Genomic DNA, 20,425 nt, shown 5'->3' on the forward strand with positions numbered 1-20,425 from the left:
AATCTTCCCGGCCTTAAGGTATGAAATGAACTTACCTTTCGGCAATACTGTACTCCCCTTCCACTCTATAATCAGTTCCCCTGGAAATTGAAATCGAACTATCTTTCCTCTTCAGTCAACGTTAGCATAACAAGCAGCCAGCCAATCCATGCCCATGATAATATCAAACTCAATCATATTTAACTCTATTAGATCTGCTACGGTACGACGACTATATATAACTACTGAACAATTCTTATATACTCGCGTAGCTATGACAAAATCTCTTACAGGTGTAGCTACCTCAAATGGTTCTACCATTTCAGACTCTATTCCGATCGTACTAGCAACGTAGGGAGATATAAATGATAAGGTGGAACCTAGGTCTATCAATGCATACACACTTCGGGAGAAGAGTGATAATATACCTGTGATCACATTAGATGACGCCTCCTAATCCTGCCTATTAGTCAAAGCATATATACGGTTCGAGGGACCGCTAGAACAAGAAGTTCCACCACGTCCTCTACTACGGCCTGCTGGCGCCTGAATACCCTGCCCCGTAGGGCACATAGCCACAGAAGAAGATGAACCAGCAACGGACCCAGTAGATTGTGCCATACCACCTGCACTACCTCTAAGGTTACACTCCCTCATAGTATGGCCCTGACGGCCACAAGAAAAACACGCACCTGTAGCCCAACGACATTCCCCAGGATGGGATCTACCACAGCGAGAACACCGAGTCAAAGGTGGCCTCGACTGGCTCAAACCACTGCCCATCTGTGACCCTGACGCCCTAGAGCTCTTCGACTGAAGCACAATACCAGGCATAGACTTGGCACGGGCCCTAGTAACTCTCCGGGTCTGACTAGTACCTTCTGCTATCGATTTTGTCCTTCTGTGCGGCTGTTGCTTGCTTTGGAGGCATAGCTGAAAACACAGGGATTCGTTAGAGAGGGATTATCCTGTTAATATAGCTATATCGCACAATCTAGAATAAGAAGAAAGGATGACATCCTAAATGTCCTGTAGCTTCCTGTTTATAGATGTGGTGCACAACACACTGAAAAACAAGACTCTACACAAGGTCTGTAGACACTTCCGAGGAAGAACCGCTCTGGTACCACTCTTTGTCACGGCCCAACCCGATGGGCCGTGACTAGTGCCCGTTTTGGACACCCACAAACAAACCTGCTAAGTATAACCAACTGAAACTAAGACAATATGGAATTCAATCAAATCAATCCAACCCCAACGTCATATATATATAAAGAGGACCTGTCTCATAAGGAGTCATAACCATTGAACCGTAATAACATACGCGAGCCGACAAGGCCGCCACTATCCAAAGCATAATAGCATGCGTAAGTCGACAAGGCTGCCACTACACAATACACAATGATGTACGCAGCCTACAAGGCTGCCCCTGTACAAGCGGACATCCCAAACAAACCATGTCCAGACCATTATCAAAAATATATATATACAACCCACATAATTTCCGCAGACCTCTAAGAGTACAGTAGTGAAACTTGACGGGACAGGGCCCCGCCATACCCATAGACAATAAAAAGAGTACACAAAAGTCATGTACCAAAACAACTGGGCTCCGGAACAGTGGAGCTCACCCAATCAGCAGAGTAGATATCCTAGGCGGGAGGATCACCGAACTGTGCGTCTACACCTGCGGGCATAAAACGCAGCCCCCCGAGGAAAGGGGGGGTCAGTACGAACAATGTACTGAGTATGTAAAGCATAAGGTAAAGATGACAGGATACCAACATGGTAAGTCGAAACAAAAATATCGCTACACTTTTACCCTTTTAAGTGAAAATCATGCATATCTTTAACATATAAGGTGCCCAGCTTCCCTAGTAAGGGGCTCGGCAAAATAATCATCACATCATCTCCGTCATCATCATCATCACCAATCATATATATAATATACGTACCCGGCCCTCTAGTGAGGGACTCGGTGACATATGCAAGAAACTCCGCACGAATATTACCCTGCCCGGGACTCCGTGAAATGATAAATGACTCTATGCACGAGCAGAATATTATGAGCAACCATATGTAATTAAAATCATTTCTTATAACTCAATAGAACAATTAACGCGAACCAGCAAGGAGTATTACCAATGATTAACGTTTTATCAAGATTATGAACCTTTAATACGATATGGAAACATAAAATCTCAATGTCTCTAAGAAGCACTACCATAGATATGAGAAATCATCACAGCCTTAGACATAGCCGATATATAGAGGAATAGTTGTGGAAGCAAGAATATACGTCACCTAGACTCTCTAGAGGTAAGTATCACACCTGTCCAATATTCGCTCATTTTTTAAAGGTCATGCCAAAAAAAGAAAGAATGGATAGCGTTACATACCGTATAGTCGAGCCGCACGTCCAATATTTACTTCTCAAGCTATTAATTTATAACAAGCAACAATCATGCCGCAATTTGATAAACGTCGCGCATTACTATTTTGTAAGCTAGCTAATAATCTAACGAAAATTCGGCAGCACTTCCCCTATTTTCCTAACTTCGTCCCAATCCGACAACAACCAAAATTATCCACAGCAATGCCAATAACACATATAACCCAACGAATCATATTAAACATCCCCCCCCCAAAACAGTTCCGTCTCGGCAACCATAGCAGCGAAGCAACGACACACAAAGCGATAACTCATTTTATAATTCGCAACACATCTACCTTATCGTATCCATCCTTTGGAGTATATACCCATAATCACATTAACATATACATGACGTCAAAACAGAATTTCCCGCAGTTTGCTTTAGTCAAAACAGCCCAAACACTAACGCGACACCACTAATAATCCGATTATGGTTTCCGCTCATACTTAGCACATTCAATAACTAAAATAAACTTCCTAAGCTACTGGTCACGCCCCCTTCTTAATATTAATGGATAATTCACAAAGGTATTTTAAATAATTAACACACCAAGCAAAGAGATTACTAACCAAATTATTTGCAGCTGCTGGCCAAGAGTTGCAGTGTTGGTTTTCTCCATTTCCATGGCTGCCTAAGCAAAGTGGTGAAGAAGATGATATGCTGCAATTCATTTCACCACCCTATTTATATTATGGAGTGGATTTCACCACCTCATTTATAGTATGGAGTGGAGGTAGCCCCCCTCTACACGTGTCCCACTAAGGCCAGCTCCCAATCTGATTCCTTTTATTTTTGCCTTGAGTGGTGGGGCCAACTGGATTAAATTAATCCTAATCAGCCACTAATTAATCCCTCACTTAAAGTAATGGAACTTACATTTGCCAAATCATACTTAATATCACATTTGGCATTAACATCCTTGCCTAGTATTTCTTTAATCACTTGGAACTTAAAATAAAATCTCATTCCCTGGACTTACGTCTACTAGATCATGACGCGCACTACGTATAAAAATACGAGGGATAACAGTTGGACAAACTCCGCGATGCGCCTGTGTTTCACCCATGTGAAAAACCTTGCTGCCTTTGGCAACTTGCTTGTCCAAAGGTGGGGTCCCTTCGTGGACCCCTAGGGGATGCTTGGGGAGTCGAACCTGGACGTTTCAATACTATATACTTTATTTAACCTATTTAAATTCTTTTTTACAAGTTTTAGACTTCATACAACACATACAAGCACTTACAACATACAAAGACACCGTAGCGCGCACACAAGGCTAGTTTCCAAACGTCATTGTCATACCTTGACGTTTGTCATAATAACTTCACCAAATGAATTTTTATGCTAAAATAAATCATTTTAACTCATTATTAACTGATGAAACACATGAGAAAAACTAGTTTAACCTATCTAATTTTGAGGGTTGTAACAATAATTAATCATTTTAGGACTTTAAAAACTTATAACTAACATGTTAGGCTATAATTCAACCTAGCTCATTTTGAGGGTGTAACATTTGCCATGTTGCATAAGAACACACCCAAAACATACTCGGGAAATGTCACAATAGACTACAAAACCTTCATTACCCTGCAGTAAGGTCAACACCGGAGTGGAGGTAATCTTATCTTTAAAATCGTGGAAGCCTCTTTCACAAGCTTTTGACCACTCAAACATCAGTTAAAATACAACCCTCATATGGTCCATATGCTCATACTCAATCTTAGAAAATACGAAAATATCATCAAAAATGATAATTAAAAAAGAATCAAGCTAATCTCGGAAAACTCAATTCATTAGGTCCATAAATAGCGCTAGGGCATTAGTTAACCCAAAAGACATGACTTGGAACTCATAGTGACTATACCAAGTTTGAAAAGTCGTACTAAAAATGTCTTCACCTCTCATTCTTACTTGGTTATATCCCAACCTCAAATTAATATTCGAAAATTGACTTTCACCGTGGAGTTTATCAAACAAATAGTATATCCTAGAAATAGGATACATGTTCTTAATTTTCACTTTATAGACTTGTGTGTAATCAATGAACATCCTAAGTGAACCATCATTCTTTTTCACAAACAAAACTTGAACAGACCACCGGGAAATACTAGGTTTCATAAAGCCTTTATCTAGTAATCCCTTGAGTTAAACCTTCAACTCTTTCGATTCGGTTGGATCCATACGATAACGAGGAATTGAACTGGGACTCATGTCTGGGAATAAGTCAACACCAATGTAAATTTCCTATTCTTTAGGAATTCCAGGAAGATCATTAGGAAAAACCTCCAGAAATTTCTTCACTGCGGGGTCAACCTCTATAGGAGGATTCTCGGATTCTTGATCATTTTACCTCACCACATTGTATAGAAGACCCTTGGCTATCATCATACAAGACTTTAGACACGAGATAATACGACCACTATGAATAGAATTTCCTGCCTTCATCTCTATAAAGGGCACATTAGGAAAATTGAACTGGGCTATCCTTGTTCTACAATCTATGGAAGAAAAACTAGAATTCAACCAATCTATTCACAAAATAATATCAAAATAAAACATGTCAATTACCACTAAATCAACAAGACTAACTCTATTGGATAGAATTAAAGGCCAATTCCTGTATACTTTTTTTGCAACTACCGAATTCTTCACTGGATAGACATTACATAAGGTTATTTTAAGATATTGGGCAATGCATAAAAATTTCTAGCTTCCAAATTAGTAAGAAAAGACAAGGTAGAAGCGGGATCAGGTAAAGCATAAACATTAATAGAGAAGAATTGAAAAATACCGGTCACTACATCGGGACAACTCTCTTATTCACCCCTTGCCTTGGGTGCATAAAAGTATCTCCTTTTTGGAGCTTTAGAGCTCGGACCACTTGATTGAGGTGAATCAATTTTTTTCCAAGTATAGAAAGCATGAGTTTTGGTTGAGGTCAGTGTCATTTATTAGTCATATCGAATATAGTGAGGGAGTTGACTTTGGTCCAAGGAAAACATAGGCGATTAAAAATATTGTCCTATACCATTGACACCTACCGAAATTAGGAGTTATTTGGATCTAGCGGGTTATTATCGGAGGCTTGTGGAATATTTTGCATTGCATCTAGTTTTACTACTTTGACCCATGAGAGAAATAAGTTTAAGTTGTCGGAGGCAAATGAGAGAAGATTCTAAATTTTAAACATAGGTTTACTTCCGCTCCGATGTTGACTTTATCGGAGGGTATAATGGGAGTCATTGTGTACTGTGATGCATCCCAACTGGCTTTAGGGTGTGTACTTATGCAACATGGTAAAGTAGTAGCCTATGCTTATATACAACTTAAGGTAAATGAGAAAAACTATCAAAATCATGATCTTTTGTTAGCGGCCATGGTATTTGCCTTGAAAATATCGAGGCATTACATTTATGGTGTCCATGTGGATGTAAGTACCGACCACAAAAGTCTGCAATATGTGTTTACCCAAAAGGAGTTGAATATCAAACAAAGTAGGTTGTTGAAATTATTGAAAGATTATGACATGAGTGTTCTCTACCACCCCTGCAAAGCCAATGTCGTTGTGGATGCTCTAAATCGTATGACCATGGGTAGTATGTCTTACATAGAGTAAACAAAGAAAGGCCTAGTTAGAGATGTTCATTGGTTGGCTAGATTGGGTGTGGTGTATGATGATTCATCGAATGGTGGTTTATGGTCTATCATAACTCCAAGTCATCTTTGGTGGTTGAGGTGAAGTCCAAACACCACCTTAATCAACTATTGATGGAGTTGAAGGAATTTGTTCTTGGTAAGGTTAATGAGTCATTCTCCTTGGGGTGGGATGGTGCCTTGAGGTATCAAGAGAGGTTGTCTGTTCCCAATGTAGATAGTTTGAGGAACCGAATCCTTGAGGAAGGTCATGGGTCCCGTTAATTCATTTATCCGGGTTTGACAACAATCTACCATTACCTCAGAGAAGTATTTTGGTGGGAAGGTTTGAATAAGGTCATAGCAGAGTTTGTTGCTAAGTGTCCAGTTTTCCAATAGGTGAAAGTCGAACATCAAAAGTCGGGTGGTTTACTACAAGAAATCCAAATTACTACTTGGAAGTGGGAAGACGTCAATTTTGATTTTGTAGTAGGTTTGGCTCAGACTCAAAGGTATTATGACTCTATATGGGTGGTTGTGGATAGGTTGACCAAGTCCGCGCATTTCAGTCTACTTATTCCGTGGAGGATAATGCAAGGATCTTGATAGATGAGATTGTGTGTCGCCATGGTATTCCATCATCCACAATACAGAATAGGGGTGCAGAATTCACATCCATGTTTTGGAGGTCGTTCCAAGAAGGGTTGGTACTAAGGTGAAGTTAAGTACCGCTTTGTATTGCTGAATGGATGGTCAAGTGGAGCTTACTATTCAAACCCTTGAGGATATTCTTAGGGCTTCTATTATTTTTTTCAAGGGGAATTGGGACAATTATTTGCCTTTGGTGCAATTTGCTTACAATAATAGTTTCATTCATCTATATCAATGGCTCCTTATGAAGACTTGTATGGTAGTAGGTGTAGGTCTCATATTGGGTTGTTTGAAGTTTGTGAGTTTTGGCATATATGTCCCGATTTGATTTATAAGTATTTGGAGGAATTTCATATCATAAGAAATTAGTTACAAAGTTCTATATTTGGAAAAAGTCTTATGTCGATAATAGGAGAAGGGATTTTGAGTTTGAATAAGGTGATAAAGTGTAAATTTCTTTTTTGAAAAGGTTGTTAGATTTGGCAAGAAAAGGATGTTGATTCCTCGTTATGTGGGTCTCTATGAAGTCATCCAAAAGGTTGGTGAGGTTGCCTATGAGTTAAAGTTGCCTAGTGAATTGGCTTCGGTTCATCCGGTTTTCCATTTTCCATTCTTCTGAAGGGTATCAGTGATCCCGAGTCTATTCTTCTCATTGAGGGTCTTGGTATGAAGAATAACATCGCTTATAAGGAAGTTCCGGCTCAAATTCTTGATAGGCAAGTAATGAAATTGTGGAATAAAGAGGTGGCTTACGGAAAGGTATTATGCAAGAATCACCTTGTTAATAGTACAACATGGGAGGCTGAGGCCTACATGAAGTCCCGTTACCTTCATCTATTTGATAATTAAGGTTAGTTGTTCTTACTATTAATGAAAATAACAACTAAAATTTTAAAATTCTTGATTTTTGGCAAAGTTTTTGCTAAATGTGCATTTTTGGATGTTGTTAAAGTAACTTACACAGAGTTATGCTAATAAGTTGCAAATTTTATTTTTTGAATATGTTTTGCATTTTGATATGATGAGCCTTTATGAAATTATATGTACATGTTAGTAAAACATTCGCATAATTGACTCATAATTGCTATGTTGAGCTCTTGTTGTTGTGAGAAAGATATTCCTCATAATGTAATGTTGAGCCTTATGTGTGGTAATTGAATATTTTTGAATTGTCATGTGTAGATGATATGTTTGATGTTTTTATGTATTGTTGTTGGTTGTGCTACTAGTCTTGAGTCTATGCCTTCCTTTCAAATGATTTTAGTGTCATTTGGGGACGAATGTTCCTAAGGGGGGGATAATGTAACATTTCGAAAATCCAAAATGTTTTCTAGAGACTAACATAAGTTTCATAAGGCGTAGATACTGTTTTAATGTCCATTTTAATGAATATAAGTCATTTAGAATGTCTAGAAACAAAAAGGTCGAAGAACGTCCATGATGTATGGAAACTAGTTAAAGGAGGTAGTAGCGTGCCTTAGCGTATTTGACTAGCTTTTACGAGTCGGAAATTCATGAAATTTGGTGGAAGGGTGTATAACTTGTTTTAGGTTTGATTCATGGTTTAAATTTCCAGGTACGACTCCATAAGGACCTACTAAAGGCCCTTTAGGACCCTTTTGTTTTGGGGTCAAAAGCACTGCCTGGGTGGTGTGCACCCATGAAGGGAGTCGAACGGTCGTGTGAGGATCTATGGGGCATTGATGCAATCCGTCGACCAACGCATAGATATTTTGGATAATGGTCAACTTGGACCAGCCTCTGAACTCATCGACGAAGTGCAACACAGAAGGGGGCAATAGTCGTCGACTCATAGACGGACTATTGGTTGAGGTCTCGTTTGTGAGGGCCTTACTTTGCTTCACGTTTTTAATTGGTTACAATAAACTAATTAACGTGTTAGGTCGTTAGTTGGGGGTTAAGGGAAGTGTAATTATGTTAATTCACACCCCATACAATGACTCCAACCCCATTAGACTAATCTAAGATCTCATAACTCACAATCCAAAACTCTCATCCTTCTCTCTTCTTTCTCTCTCAAAGAAACCCCCCATTGATGACCAAGGTAGAGGCGTACTCAAGGGATACAAAGAGTAAATTTCCTCAATCAATCTCCATCAGTTTGTAAGGTATGATATCTATTTCATCTTTGAGACCTCTTTCCTCAAAGGATAAATTGATTTCAAAAGTTGGGTTTTCATCCAATAGGAAATAGTTATTTTGATTTTATTTGATTATAATTTATTTTGTTTATATGGATAGATTAACATTTATTCTAACTAAATCTTGATATATCTTAATGGTTTGGTCTAGTTTGTAGAAGATGACCTTGACCCCTTAACCCTAGGTTATGATATTGATATGAATTATGTAATATTGGTTCAATTGACTTGGTTATTGATTGAATTACTACTAGATGATGTTATTGTATCAATAATGACTATAATAGATTGAATTATTGTCCTATCATGCCAGTTCTTGAGAATTTGAAATAGGTTATAAAGTATGTTGTGAATTGACCTAAGTATATTGTCTTAATCTATGAACTAGTATTGAACTGTAATGTGGTGATTCTTTTAGAATTTTTATTATGTTTTTCATGAAATTATGATTATGTTATAGCATAATTAAGTTGAATTAAGGGTTGATGGTAAGACCTTGATGATGAATTATTAAGGAGACTTGGTAAGTATTTTGATCCCTATCCTTTACTTCAAATTATGGTTAATTGTTATTAGATCATGATGTTGTACTGGAGTATTCGTTGTATTAGGATTAATAGGGTGGTATGATGTTGAATTTAAATGTTTTGAATATGGTTTTTGAGGTGTTTGTTTAAGATGTAAATGTTATAAGGATGGTGAATGAATTACAAATGTGTATTATCATGAAGTGATATGTAAATGTGCTAATCTCACTTATATAAATTGTAATGAAAGGATTATACCCATGCAATTTTTATTGAGGTATGATGATGATGAATACACAAGGGTTAGACATTTCAAAAGGGACTTAGCTTAGTTGCGAGTGAAATTGACAAAAGTAGGTGATGACTTCGCATAGAGAAATATTCACCCTATAGTTCCACATGTGATGTTGGCTCCCCAATGAGGGATACTTATCAAATGGATTCCTATGAGAGTAGGCCCCCATTGCCAAGTGGTATGAATAGGGATTATACCTATCTCTTAGTTCTTGAACTATGTTTCCCCCATAGGAAGACTAGCTAGTGGATCCACCTAGAAAGCTATGTTTATGTTTGGTTTTACTGTTGCCAGTTGCCCACCTTCCATCGGGGTAAGGTTTCACAACACCGAATTCCACACTTAGCTCTTGTAGTGTATGTTGGTTAAGTCAATTTTTCCCTAAACTAGAATGAATTAATGAAGTACAAACAGACTAAGGAGACTTAAGGGGTTTGACATTGCCTAAGTAGGGTTATGGGACTCTACTTATTCCTTGCACTAGTTTACCTTTATGGAACATTTTAGGAGGTTGTTCTTATGTATGTACATGCTTATAATTATAAATGGTGATAGTATGATGATCTTGAATATAAATGACATTATGTGATATTTGTTATGTCACAACCCGAAAGTACCCCGTAGAAGTCAGTGAGAACCCTCAGTTCGTCAAAAGGCGTATTTGACTCTTTGGGGTCTTGTACATGCCCTTTAACTATTGTTTATTACATAAAACATGAAAAGGAGTGCGGAATTAAAACTTTTCACGACATTTGATATAAAATGGAATATTTAATAAATACTTAGAAAAATATCATCATCACAAGCCAAACTTAAAGACACGACATAATTAACTTACGGACACAACCCTTTACATATGAAAAGATACATTACAAGTCTTCACATAAAGAAACTAAGAAGAATGAATTATTCCCTCGAATTTATAAGGACACACTTATTCTTGAGAGGAACATTCCAAAGATTTTCCTTGTAGACTTCAACCTTGGTTCCAAAACCTATACTTAGATAGTATAGAAAAGTATAGGGTTAGTACAGAACAATGTTCTCAGTATGTCATATGAAAAAACATGCAAAAACGGACATTTTAGTTAAATAACATTTTATGCCATTTATGTAAAACATTCACGAATATAAAAAACAAAACATCATAAGAATCATCACTTAACACTTAGAGAAGAATTTCAATCAATTTAAACCCAGAGGAACACTGTACAGAAAACTTCCCAAACATTACAATAAGCTCATTTGACTATTACAGTGAAATACTAAAAACCAAAATGGTGAAATTCCAAAGCATTGTGAATTAGTAAATAATCTTCATTTTCCTAGGAGTTTCCCCAATTAAGGTCATCCTAAGTCTCTCTAAGTTGAGACATGAAGGAAGTACACATAAGCCTCTTTCAATTCCCATCCAAGCAACTCTCAAGACTACCTCCCTTTTTGGCATACTTAGATCTAGAGAATAAGAACCCACTCAAAGGCAATACAATAGAAGGGCATAACACAAAACACCAAAAATTCCCTTTCGGAATGCCTACTTAGTGCAATGAGTAGATGGTGTCCCATACCACCACCTACCCTTAGTATCACACTTGTTTAAAAGACTTGGCATCAAGACTCCCATTTCGGAAGGTCCTACCCAGTGCAATGGATAGATAGCATCCCATACCACCACCCACCCTAAGTAGTATGTTCTTTTAGGAGACTTAGTTCAGTAAATTCAAATAAGACCCACCAAGACTCCCATTTTCGAAATGCCTACCTAGTGCAATGGATAAATAGCGTCCCATTACACTACCTATCCTATATATAACACTCCTTTAGAAGGCTTAGCACATTCAATACTTTTGTGGGAGTTAGCTTAACCGACATAGATCATGAGATCTAGACATGGAATCCCGATATTAACACCTATCGGATGAGGGATCCTCACTTTCGTAGAATGTGGTCATTCTCTTAGATATTACATGGCTTTCCAATAGCTACACCTATGTGTCGCATAGTTAAGGGATAAGGACATTGCTACTAAGCAACTCTTTCTCTACTAATGAGGAGAACTCATCTGAAGAAGTACATTGGAATATAACATCTCAACTCACGAAGTGTAACCACCTCTTTTTCATATCCTCTCGGTTCTAGGCATAACTTCCAACAGATTCTAAACATTATAATCTGTAGGTTAAGGATAACTAGTGAACACCTCTTCTAAACATTAATCGTCCCACGTATCTTAGAAAGATCATGGGATGTAGTGGAGTTCCTACTAAACACTTCATCTCAACTCACGAAGAGTGTTCACCCTAAAATTTTCCTTTAGGAATTAACTTAGCTTCATTCATCCATTCAAGTGTGAGTGTGTGTACATCTAAGAAAACCTTGCACATAAGCTTCATTTAATTTACATTTAACTTCAATACATACTTAGACCTTCATTCATCACACCACAAAATTTACATACTTCACATAATCGAATTAGTCATTTAGTTATAATCCTTAAAATACTTCTCATAACAATCTTCATAGAACAATTAACAAAAATAACTTCATTTAAGCATACTCCCTAGGTTATTTTCACATTATACCTTCAAAAGGCACATTAAACAAGAATAATATTATTATCATCTTACCTCATACAACAGGCCTTCATGCTTCATTTACATTAAACAAGCAACTTCACATTCATACAATTCAAATAAACACCGCCACCAAGGAGGTGGTCCATACCACTCAAGAGCATTTTGAAATTAAAGCTAAATAACATAACCAACATACCCTTTAATCAAATCTTTCATCACGTAGATCGCCCTTAGGGAAGTATCTAAACCTCCATTACTGAGCTGATTTAACCCATTTAATTAGCCAACATTAAATGAAAATATTTAGCATGATATCATCAAAGTTTTTACCTTATTATCAACTAACATTAGAAAAATCATTATTAAGTCATTCAAAAAAATTTCATGCAAGACTCATATCTAAATTTTAAAATAGAAGAAACTAGGGTTGAAAACTCATCTTGAAAATTCATTAGAAGGGACACCTTTAATATAAGAGAGTTCAAGGATGGATACCGTACCTCCAATTGAAGTAACACCAATTGATTTTTTGATGAAGAAACAACCACTAACAGCCCTCCTAGTTCATTCTTGACTCCTAGCTTCCGTGGTGACTTGAGAGAGTCTTTTAAGAGAGAGGGGTTTTGATTTTCGGAAAAGGCGTCTAAAATTAGGTCTTAGGGTTTGAAACACCTTAATATACCTTAATAACCCTAAAAATAACCTCTTAGGTTCATAAAATACTAGGGGTGAATTTAACGAACACCCCAAGCCATGGCAGATTTTTCGTAACTTTTTCATAGGCTCAATAGACGGTTGGGGACCAACGGACTGTTTGTTCACCAATGGTCCGTTGGTTAGGTCTCGTTGTTTTGTACATGGATTTATCTGAATCCTGTCCCACATCCCTTGCAGGTATAATCGACACCCATGGGTGACAGGTCGTTGGTTGACCAACGGACCATCCCTTGGGTTGTCGTTTGGTCACTGTTTTTGCAGCTTGTTGCGAAGAGGTGGGGTCCTCTTTTAGGGCCCTTCATGGGTACTAGATGGAGTCGTACCCAAACTTTGAATCCCTAAATATAATTTTCTAGTTCTTAGGAATATTACACATAAATTTCGATTAAAACGAACAAGTTAAACTAACTCAAACACATCAAGACACAAGAACACTTTCTAAGGCATATCTTCCGAGCATCATGGACGTTCTTGGACGTTTGACCTCCAAAATTAAGGAAACTTCACAGACTACCTAAGAACACTAAATTAAGTCATTTTAAAAAAAAATTAACTCCAGAAACACTCACGAGGATCTTGTTTACCTTCGGTCGATTTAGGGCGTTACATTCTCCCCCACTTAGAATATCATTCGTCCTCGAATAACACTAAAACATTAAGAACAATAAGGACTCACTTACAATCACAAAAAATATTACAATCATGATAAAAACACTCAAAATCAAAGAATAAACTAACAAGGAGCATCAATTCACACTTTCACACACTTTGCAACATAAGAAACTTTAGCCAAACTTTACAATGTAAAAATTCATTCTTAACTTTCTTTAACTACATTTTACAACATTAAACATGAGCATATACAACACTTTTACACATTGTAACGTCAATTCAAGACAAAACAATTTTTTTCTTTGTAAATGAGGTATTTTACAGTGAGCATTCATTATGTCACTGTTAAGCATGTCAAATTTTTAAATAATTCATTATTTGAGTAATTCATCAAGATGACATGATCACGTGAGCAATAAAACCATATAAACTCATAATAAGACATTGAAACTATAATTTATGAAAAATGCAATTTCCTCAAAATTTGGACTTACTTATAGTGAATTCAAAACTTCACTATATTCCATGCTTAAAATTTAAATAATACACCTTTCAAGCAACTTTAACAAGATATCATGACAATATGTGAGACAAGACTACACTAACTTACTCGAAAAAAACATGGTAACTTTCACAAGGTGCAATGTGAGAGTAGCTTCCATGCTGCCACTCCCATTTTACTCAACATTCATCATGCAAGATTCTTGATCATTACAAGAATACTAAGAATTTGACCTCAAACTTTAATAAAATCAAAAGGGAAAGTTGAGTATATCAATTACCTTTCTACAAAATTCATTCTCCCCCACATAGGGTAAAGACATCTTCATGTTCTCACAATTCAAATAACCATTATTTCTCTTCACAAGGTAGGGACTCACACCACCCTCTACTCATGCACATCAATACTAAACATCAACCTTACAAGTTAAGAATAACACTTTCCAGTTAGGAATCAAGCCTAGATAAACTCTCTTAAACACCACCTCTTTAAACTCTTAGACATCATTTGACTCAATCTTATTTAACAGAACTTACTCACAAGATATTCATATCACATTTGCATCTTAGTGTAAGCCTACACCACAACATCCTCCAATCATACGAACAACTATGTAAAATTAGTCACACAATGGAGTTTCCTCTACACCTAAAAAATCTCCATATTCTTTCAACATTTTTCAAAATTTAACCTTAAAGCATTTCTACCATAATTGAACATAATCACAAGAAAACTCATTTCCTCTCATTGGCACGTTATTCAATCATTATAATTCATACCATGCTTAGAACTACATCCCCATAAAGTTTCTCATCACAACACTTCCAATCTCATAATTCACACCTAGCCATAGGTGGCATCACATCCCAAATATCAAAACTTACCTTTACATCTACTCTTTTAGCCACAAAACCATCACAAATTCAAAACACACCTTTTCTCTCCTTCAAGTTAGAAACATCTTCCCTTCCAAGCAATCATACGTAGAAGACCACCGGACAAGGGAACATAAGAGAGAGAGGCCTTATGGAGTTAAGATCTATGGCATGGTTCAAGATTAATGAATAAAGTGAAACTCTATCGTCCTATACCCTTTTGTACATGGATGTGTCGAGTATCACACGAATGACCAAGATACTACTAGTCGTGGCTTGTAAGACTTTAGAACCTAAACTATTTCCCATAATCATATGCCCTGATACCAAGTTTATCACAACCCGAATGTACCCCCTAGAAGTAAGGGAGAACCCTCGGTTCGTGACCGCGCGTACTTTACCCTTTCGGGTCTTGTACAAGCCATTTAACTATCGTTCATTACATCAGACATTAAAAGTAGTGCGGAATTAAAACATTTCACGACATTTGATATAATATGGTATCTTTTATAAATACTAAGTTAAATCTCATTGTCACAAGTCAAACATAAAGACTCGACATAATTAACTTACGTACACGGTCCTTTACATTTGAAAGAGATACATAATAAGTCTTACCATAAAGAAACTAAGAAGATAGGAATTATACCCTAAGATTTATGAGGACACACTTTGTCTTGTGAGGAACTTCCCCAAGCTTTATCTTCTAGACTTCAACCTTGCGTCCAAAACGTATATTTAGATAGTATAGAAAAGTATGGGGTTAGTTCAAAACAATGTACTATGTATTTGATATGCAAAAACATGTGAAAACGGACATTTTAGTAAAATAATATTTATGCAATTTAAGTAAAACATTCAAGAATATAAAACAAAACATCATAAGAAACATCACTTAACACATAGAAAAGAATTTCCATTATTTTAAACCCAAAGGAACACTTTAAAGAAAACATCCCAAACTTAATAATAAGCTCAATTAACAATTACAATGAACTACTAAAAGCCAAAATAGTGAACTTCTAAAGCATTGCAAATGAGTTAATAAGCATCATTTCTATAGGAGTTTCCCCATTTAAGGTCATCCTTATACTCAACTAAGGTGAGACATGAAGAAAGTACGCATATACCTCCTTCAATACCCACCCAAACAACCCTCAAGACTACCTCCCTTTTTGGAATAATCACCTCGGGAGAATAAGCACCCACTCAAAGGCAATACAATAGAAGGGAACCCTATAACACACCAAGAATTCCCTTACGGAATGCCTACTTAGTGCAATGAATAGATTGAATCCCATACCACCACCTACCCTAAGTAGTACACTCTTTTAGAAGACTTGGCACAAAACTACGTGTTGGAAGGTCCTACCTAGTGCATTGAATAGATAGAGTCCCATACTACCACCTACCCTAAGTAGTACGTTCTTTTAGGAGACTCAGTTAACTCAATTCAAAAAAGACCCACCAAGACTCCCCTTTAGAAATGCCTACCTAGTGCAATGGATAAATAGCGTCCCATTCCACTACGTATTCTAAGTAGAACCCTCTTTTAGAAGACATAGCACATTCATTACTTTTATGCGGGTTAGCTTAACCGACATTGACGATAAGATGTAGACATGGAATCCTGATATTAACCCCTATCGGATGAGGGATCCTCACTATCCTAGAATGAGGTCATTCTCTTAGCTTTTACATGGCATTGCCAATAGTTACAACTATGCGGGCGCATAGTTAGGAGAGAAGGAGAGATCTACTAAGTAACTAATTCTCTACTAACATTGAGTACTCATCTCAAGAGGTACATTGGAATAGAACATCTCATTTGTTTTTCTTTTTGTTTTGTTTCATATAATAATTTTAATTTAGCTAATTCTTTTTCTAATTCATTTATTCTTGAATTTTTTATTTCTTCTAGGTGTTGTACTTCCTGTTTTGCTTGTGTTTTTATTTTTTCAATTTCTTTTGATTTGTCTATTTCTTCATTTTCCTTTGTTATTCCTACCATAACTGTTAAACTATCTTCTAAATTTGTTGTTTCTTTTTCTAACATTAATTCAAGTTATTTCCTATTTTTTTATATCTTCATCCTAAATTTGAAAATATTATTTTTATTATTAGTCCGTCTTGATTTTCATATGTTTTTTCGTCTACTGCAAATTCTTATTTATTCATTATGATTTATAATTTATATCATGTTGTAACTTATATTCAAGGCAATTTATTTGTATTTCTAGCATAAATATAACTTTTCATTGTGCTAAAATTGATTTATTACATACTCCCGCTAACATATTTTCTTCTAGTCTTCTTTTTCTATGTTTTAACTCTTGTCTTTTTTAAATTATTTTCTCTATCAGTTGTTGCTTATATGTTTCTTTGTTCATATTGTTTTTTCAGGTAACAAACATACTTATATTCTGTTTTAGAAATTATATCTATAAAAAGATTTGTTTTACTATTATTTGTTTTAGTAAGTTGTATTAATTTATATTCTATGTATAAGGTTTTTAACTTTTTCAGTGTCTTTCGTACTTTTCTTTCTATTTTAGTTTTTGTTTTAGTAGTTACTTATTTGATGTTTGATTATTTCTTCATAGTTTTAAGAATAAAATATTTTTTTCATAATATTCTTTTTTAAGTAGATCTAATATTTGTATTTCATTAGCGTTGTTTGTAATATATTCTAAATATTCACTTTCTCTAGTTCTTAAATATTTGTAAAAATTTTCAATTAGTAGTTTTTCAAGAAGTTCTATTCCTTCTTCAGTTTCTTTCAAGAATTGTAAGTATAAATAATTTATCATTGATCTATGAATAATTCTATATCATCATATAAATCTATGTCAAAATCATCTGGTATATTTAATTCTGCCCAACCTTGGGTTGTTTCTTCTATTATCTCATACATCAATAATTTTTCATAAATTTCTCTTTTTGTATCGGTATTAAGCCTTTTTAATATATAAAGTATTAATATCTTGTAATTAACATCATCTTCTAATAAATAGGATTTCATTTTATCATATTTTCGCTAAAATTGTATTCGTTCTAACCTGTTAATAGATTATACTTATTGATTATGTAATAATTATGGCTTAATAATCATCTCGTCTGGTCACTACTACAACTTTCTTCATTGATCAGTTACCCTAATAGCGCCTCAACATTGTTTACTCCCCTAAATGGCCTTCTTGCCTACCGGTTTCAACCTTAGGATGGCATAGTCTGGGGATACTTACTCGCAGAATATTTCTGTAGCAAACTTTCTAAAGATGGTTATTATAACATTATTAAAACATGATAAACAATTATAATCAACAAGATATTATTAAGAATAAAGCATTTTAGCTACTCATGAATGGAAATGAGTATACCTGTTTCTGTAGATTTACCATGTCGGTTTTGTTTCCATAGCTTTATTTTGTTAACTAGCTCTGATATCAAATTAAAGTGGAAGCGGAATTAAGAGTGAGAGAGATGTAGAGGAAAGGGATGATTTTATTATGAGGGAAAGCCCTCTATTTATACAAGAAAACTCAACATTTTGGCCAAATGGCCGACACTCCTTTACATACAACACTTTACACGTGGCCTATTTATATTCGGCCGACACAAGAAAACAAAATACTTTTACACATAATTGGCCTTTATTTAGAGTGAGAGAGAGATGTAGAGGAAAGGGATGCTTTTATTATGAGGGAAAGCCCTCTATTTATACAAGAAAACTCAACACTTTGGCCAAATGGCCGACAGTCCTTTACATACAACACTTTACACTTGGCCTATTTATATTCGGCCGACACAAGAAAACAAAATACTTTTACACATAATTGGCCTTTATTTTTTATATGGCGGACATACTATTTACGACTTTACTTCTTTATATACTGTCCTTTGCTTTTTTAAATATGGCCGACACTACTATTCATACTTTACAGACACTATTATTCATACTTTACATATGTCTTCATTCTAGCTGGACTTCAGGAATATAGTTATCTTCTCCGTCGCATTTTGTACATAGATGATCTGGATACTTTTGTCCAATTAGTTTGCAGTATCTGGTCATCAAGTTTGGAGAAATGAAATTTTTTCTGATAGCTCTTGTTGTAGGTGTTTGTTCTGGCTTCAGCAGACTTAATATCCATTGTCGTACTTCTTCCATATCTGATGCTCTTATATCTCTACAATTGGAGTATATAATTGTTTGATCTTTGTTGTAATAACTCCAAATTGCATTTCATTTAGGTAGTTGTTTGATAACTCATTTAATATGGTAGCTATCCCAATAGTTCTTTTGTTTGCATAAAAATCTGGGATATCCACCTTCTGTATCTCTTCTTGTATATCTATTTTTTCTGGTATTATCATATCTCTAGTTAAACCTATCTTAATAACTTGTATTGTAGGTTTAGTTTCTTCATATAGTATTTCTGCTGTTGCTGAGTAGAACTTTATATAAAATAAAGTTCCTTTAGTTATTCTTTTATATTGCAGAAATGCCTTATGTAGCTCAGGTATTTTAGCTACTTCGTCTCCAGTTATAGTATATACTGTGCTTATTAGCCCATAATTGTAGCAAGTTGCTACTACATTTGGATTTGATCCTTGTTGTGCTATTAGTTTGTTGTATACTTGAAGGTATTGGGTGATATAATTTTCGTTTGGATTTTTGGTATCTTTTGCTCTAGGGTTTAGGTTTAAAAAAGTTTGTATCTTGTATATATTTTCTATATACATTCTGGTAATGTGGTTATATGTTTGTTTTTGTGAATCTAGACTGGCTTTGCAAGTATTTATTTGTGGGGGTACGAATATATCTTTTTGGGTATTTTGTGGAGAGAATGGTTTAGAGAATAGTTTGTTCATGTTTGATTTTGTATATTTCATCTTACCTTCTTCTTTTTTCTGTCGATGTTCCTCCTGCAGATGTGCTTCTTGTAGATGCGCTTCCTGCAGCTGTATATATTGTTTTGTTATGGGTTTTTAGGTGTTTCCTAACATCATCTTCTAGCTCCGCAATTATTAAGTCATGCTGCTGACTTAGCTCCGCATTTTTTAACTCATGGTACTGACTTTTAACTGTTTGTTTTAATACTTGTACTTCGTTTTCTATCTTTTCCATCTTTTGACAAAGGTTTGTCATCGTAGCTAGTATTTTCTCCATTGTATCTTTTTCTGGAGAGATAGTCTGCAATAAGATTTTTATCAGTCTTAATTACTTCAATTGTAAATGTAAAATTTAGTATATTTAATACCAATCTTCTTATTTCATTAGTTGTAACGACCTGTTTAGTCGTTCTGAGCAGCAGATTTAATTTCTGGAAAAACTGTGTGAGTCGACGGAACCCACGACGGACCGTCATGGGCACGACGGGCCGTCGAGGGGGTCTCGTTCCAAAAGACTTAGACTTCTGAAATTTGGGTACTGAAATCGACTCTCTGAACTTCG

The 20,425-nt window shown here is 35.7% G+C and overlaps 1 protein-coding gene across 1 annotated transcript; it reads right to left on the reverse strand.

Annotated features, from left to right (window-relative positions):
- Positions 1-432: 432 nt before the first annotated feature.
- Positions 433-19,121, reverse strand: LOC114077994. Its single transcript, XM_027918489.1, has 2 exons — positions 19,011-19,121; positions 433-912 (listed from the first exon to the last, which is right to left on the reverse strand). Exons 1-2 carry the CDS (start codon positions 19,119-19,121, stop codon positions 433-435), a joined length of 591 nt encoding a protein of 196 aa, XP_027774290.1.
- Between the last annotated feature and the right edge of the window lie 1,304 nt (positions 19,122-20,425).

The sequence above is a fragment of the Solanum pennellii genome, chromosome 7 (genome assembly GCF_001406875.1).
Source record: "Solanum pennellii chromosome 7, SPENNV200".
NCBI classification, from domain to species: domain Eukaryota; kingdom Viridiplantae; phylum Streptophyta; class Magnoliopsida; order Solanales; family Solanaceae; genus Solanum; species Solanum pennellii.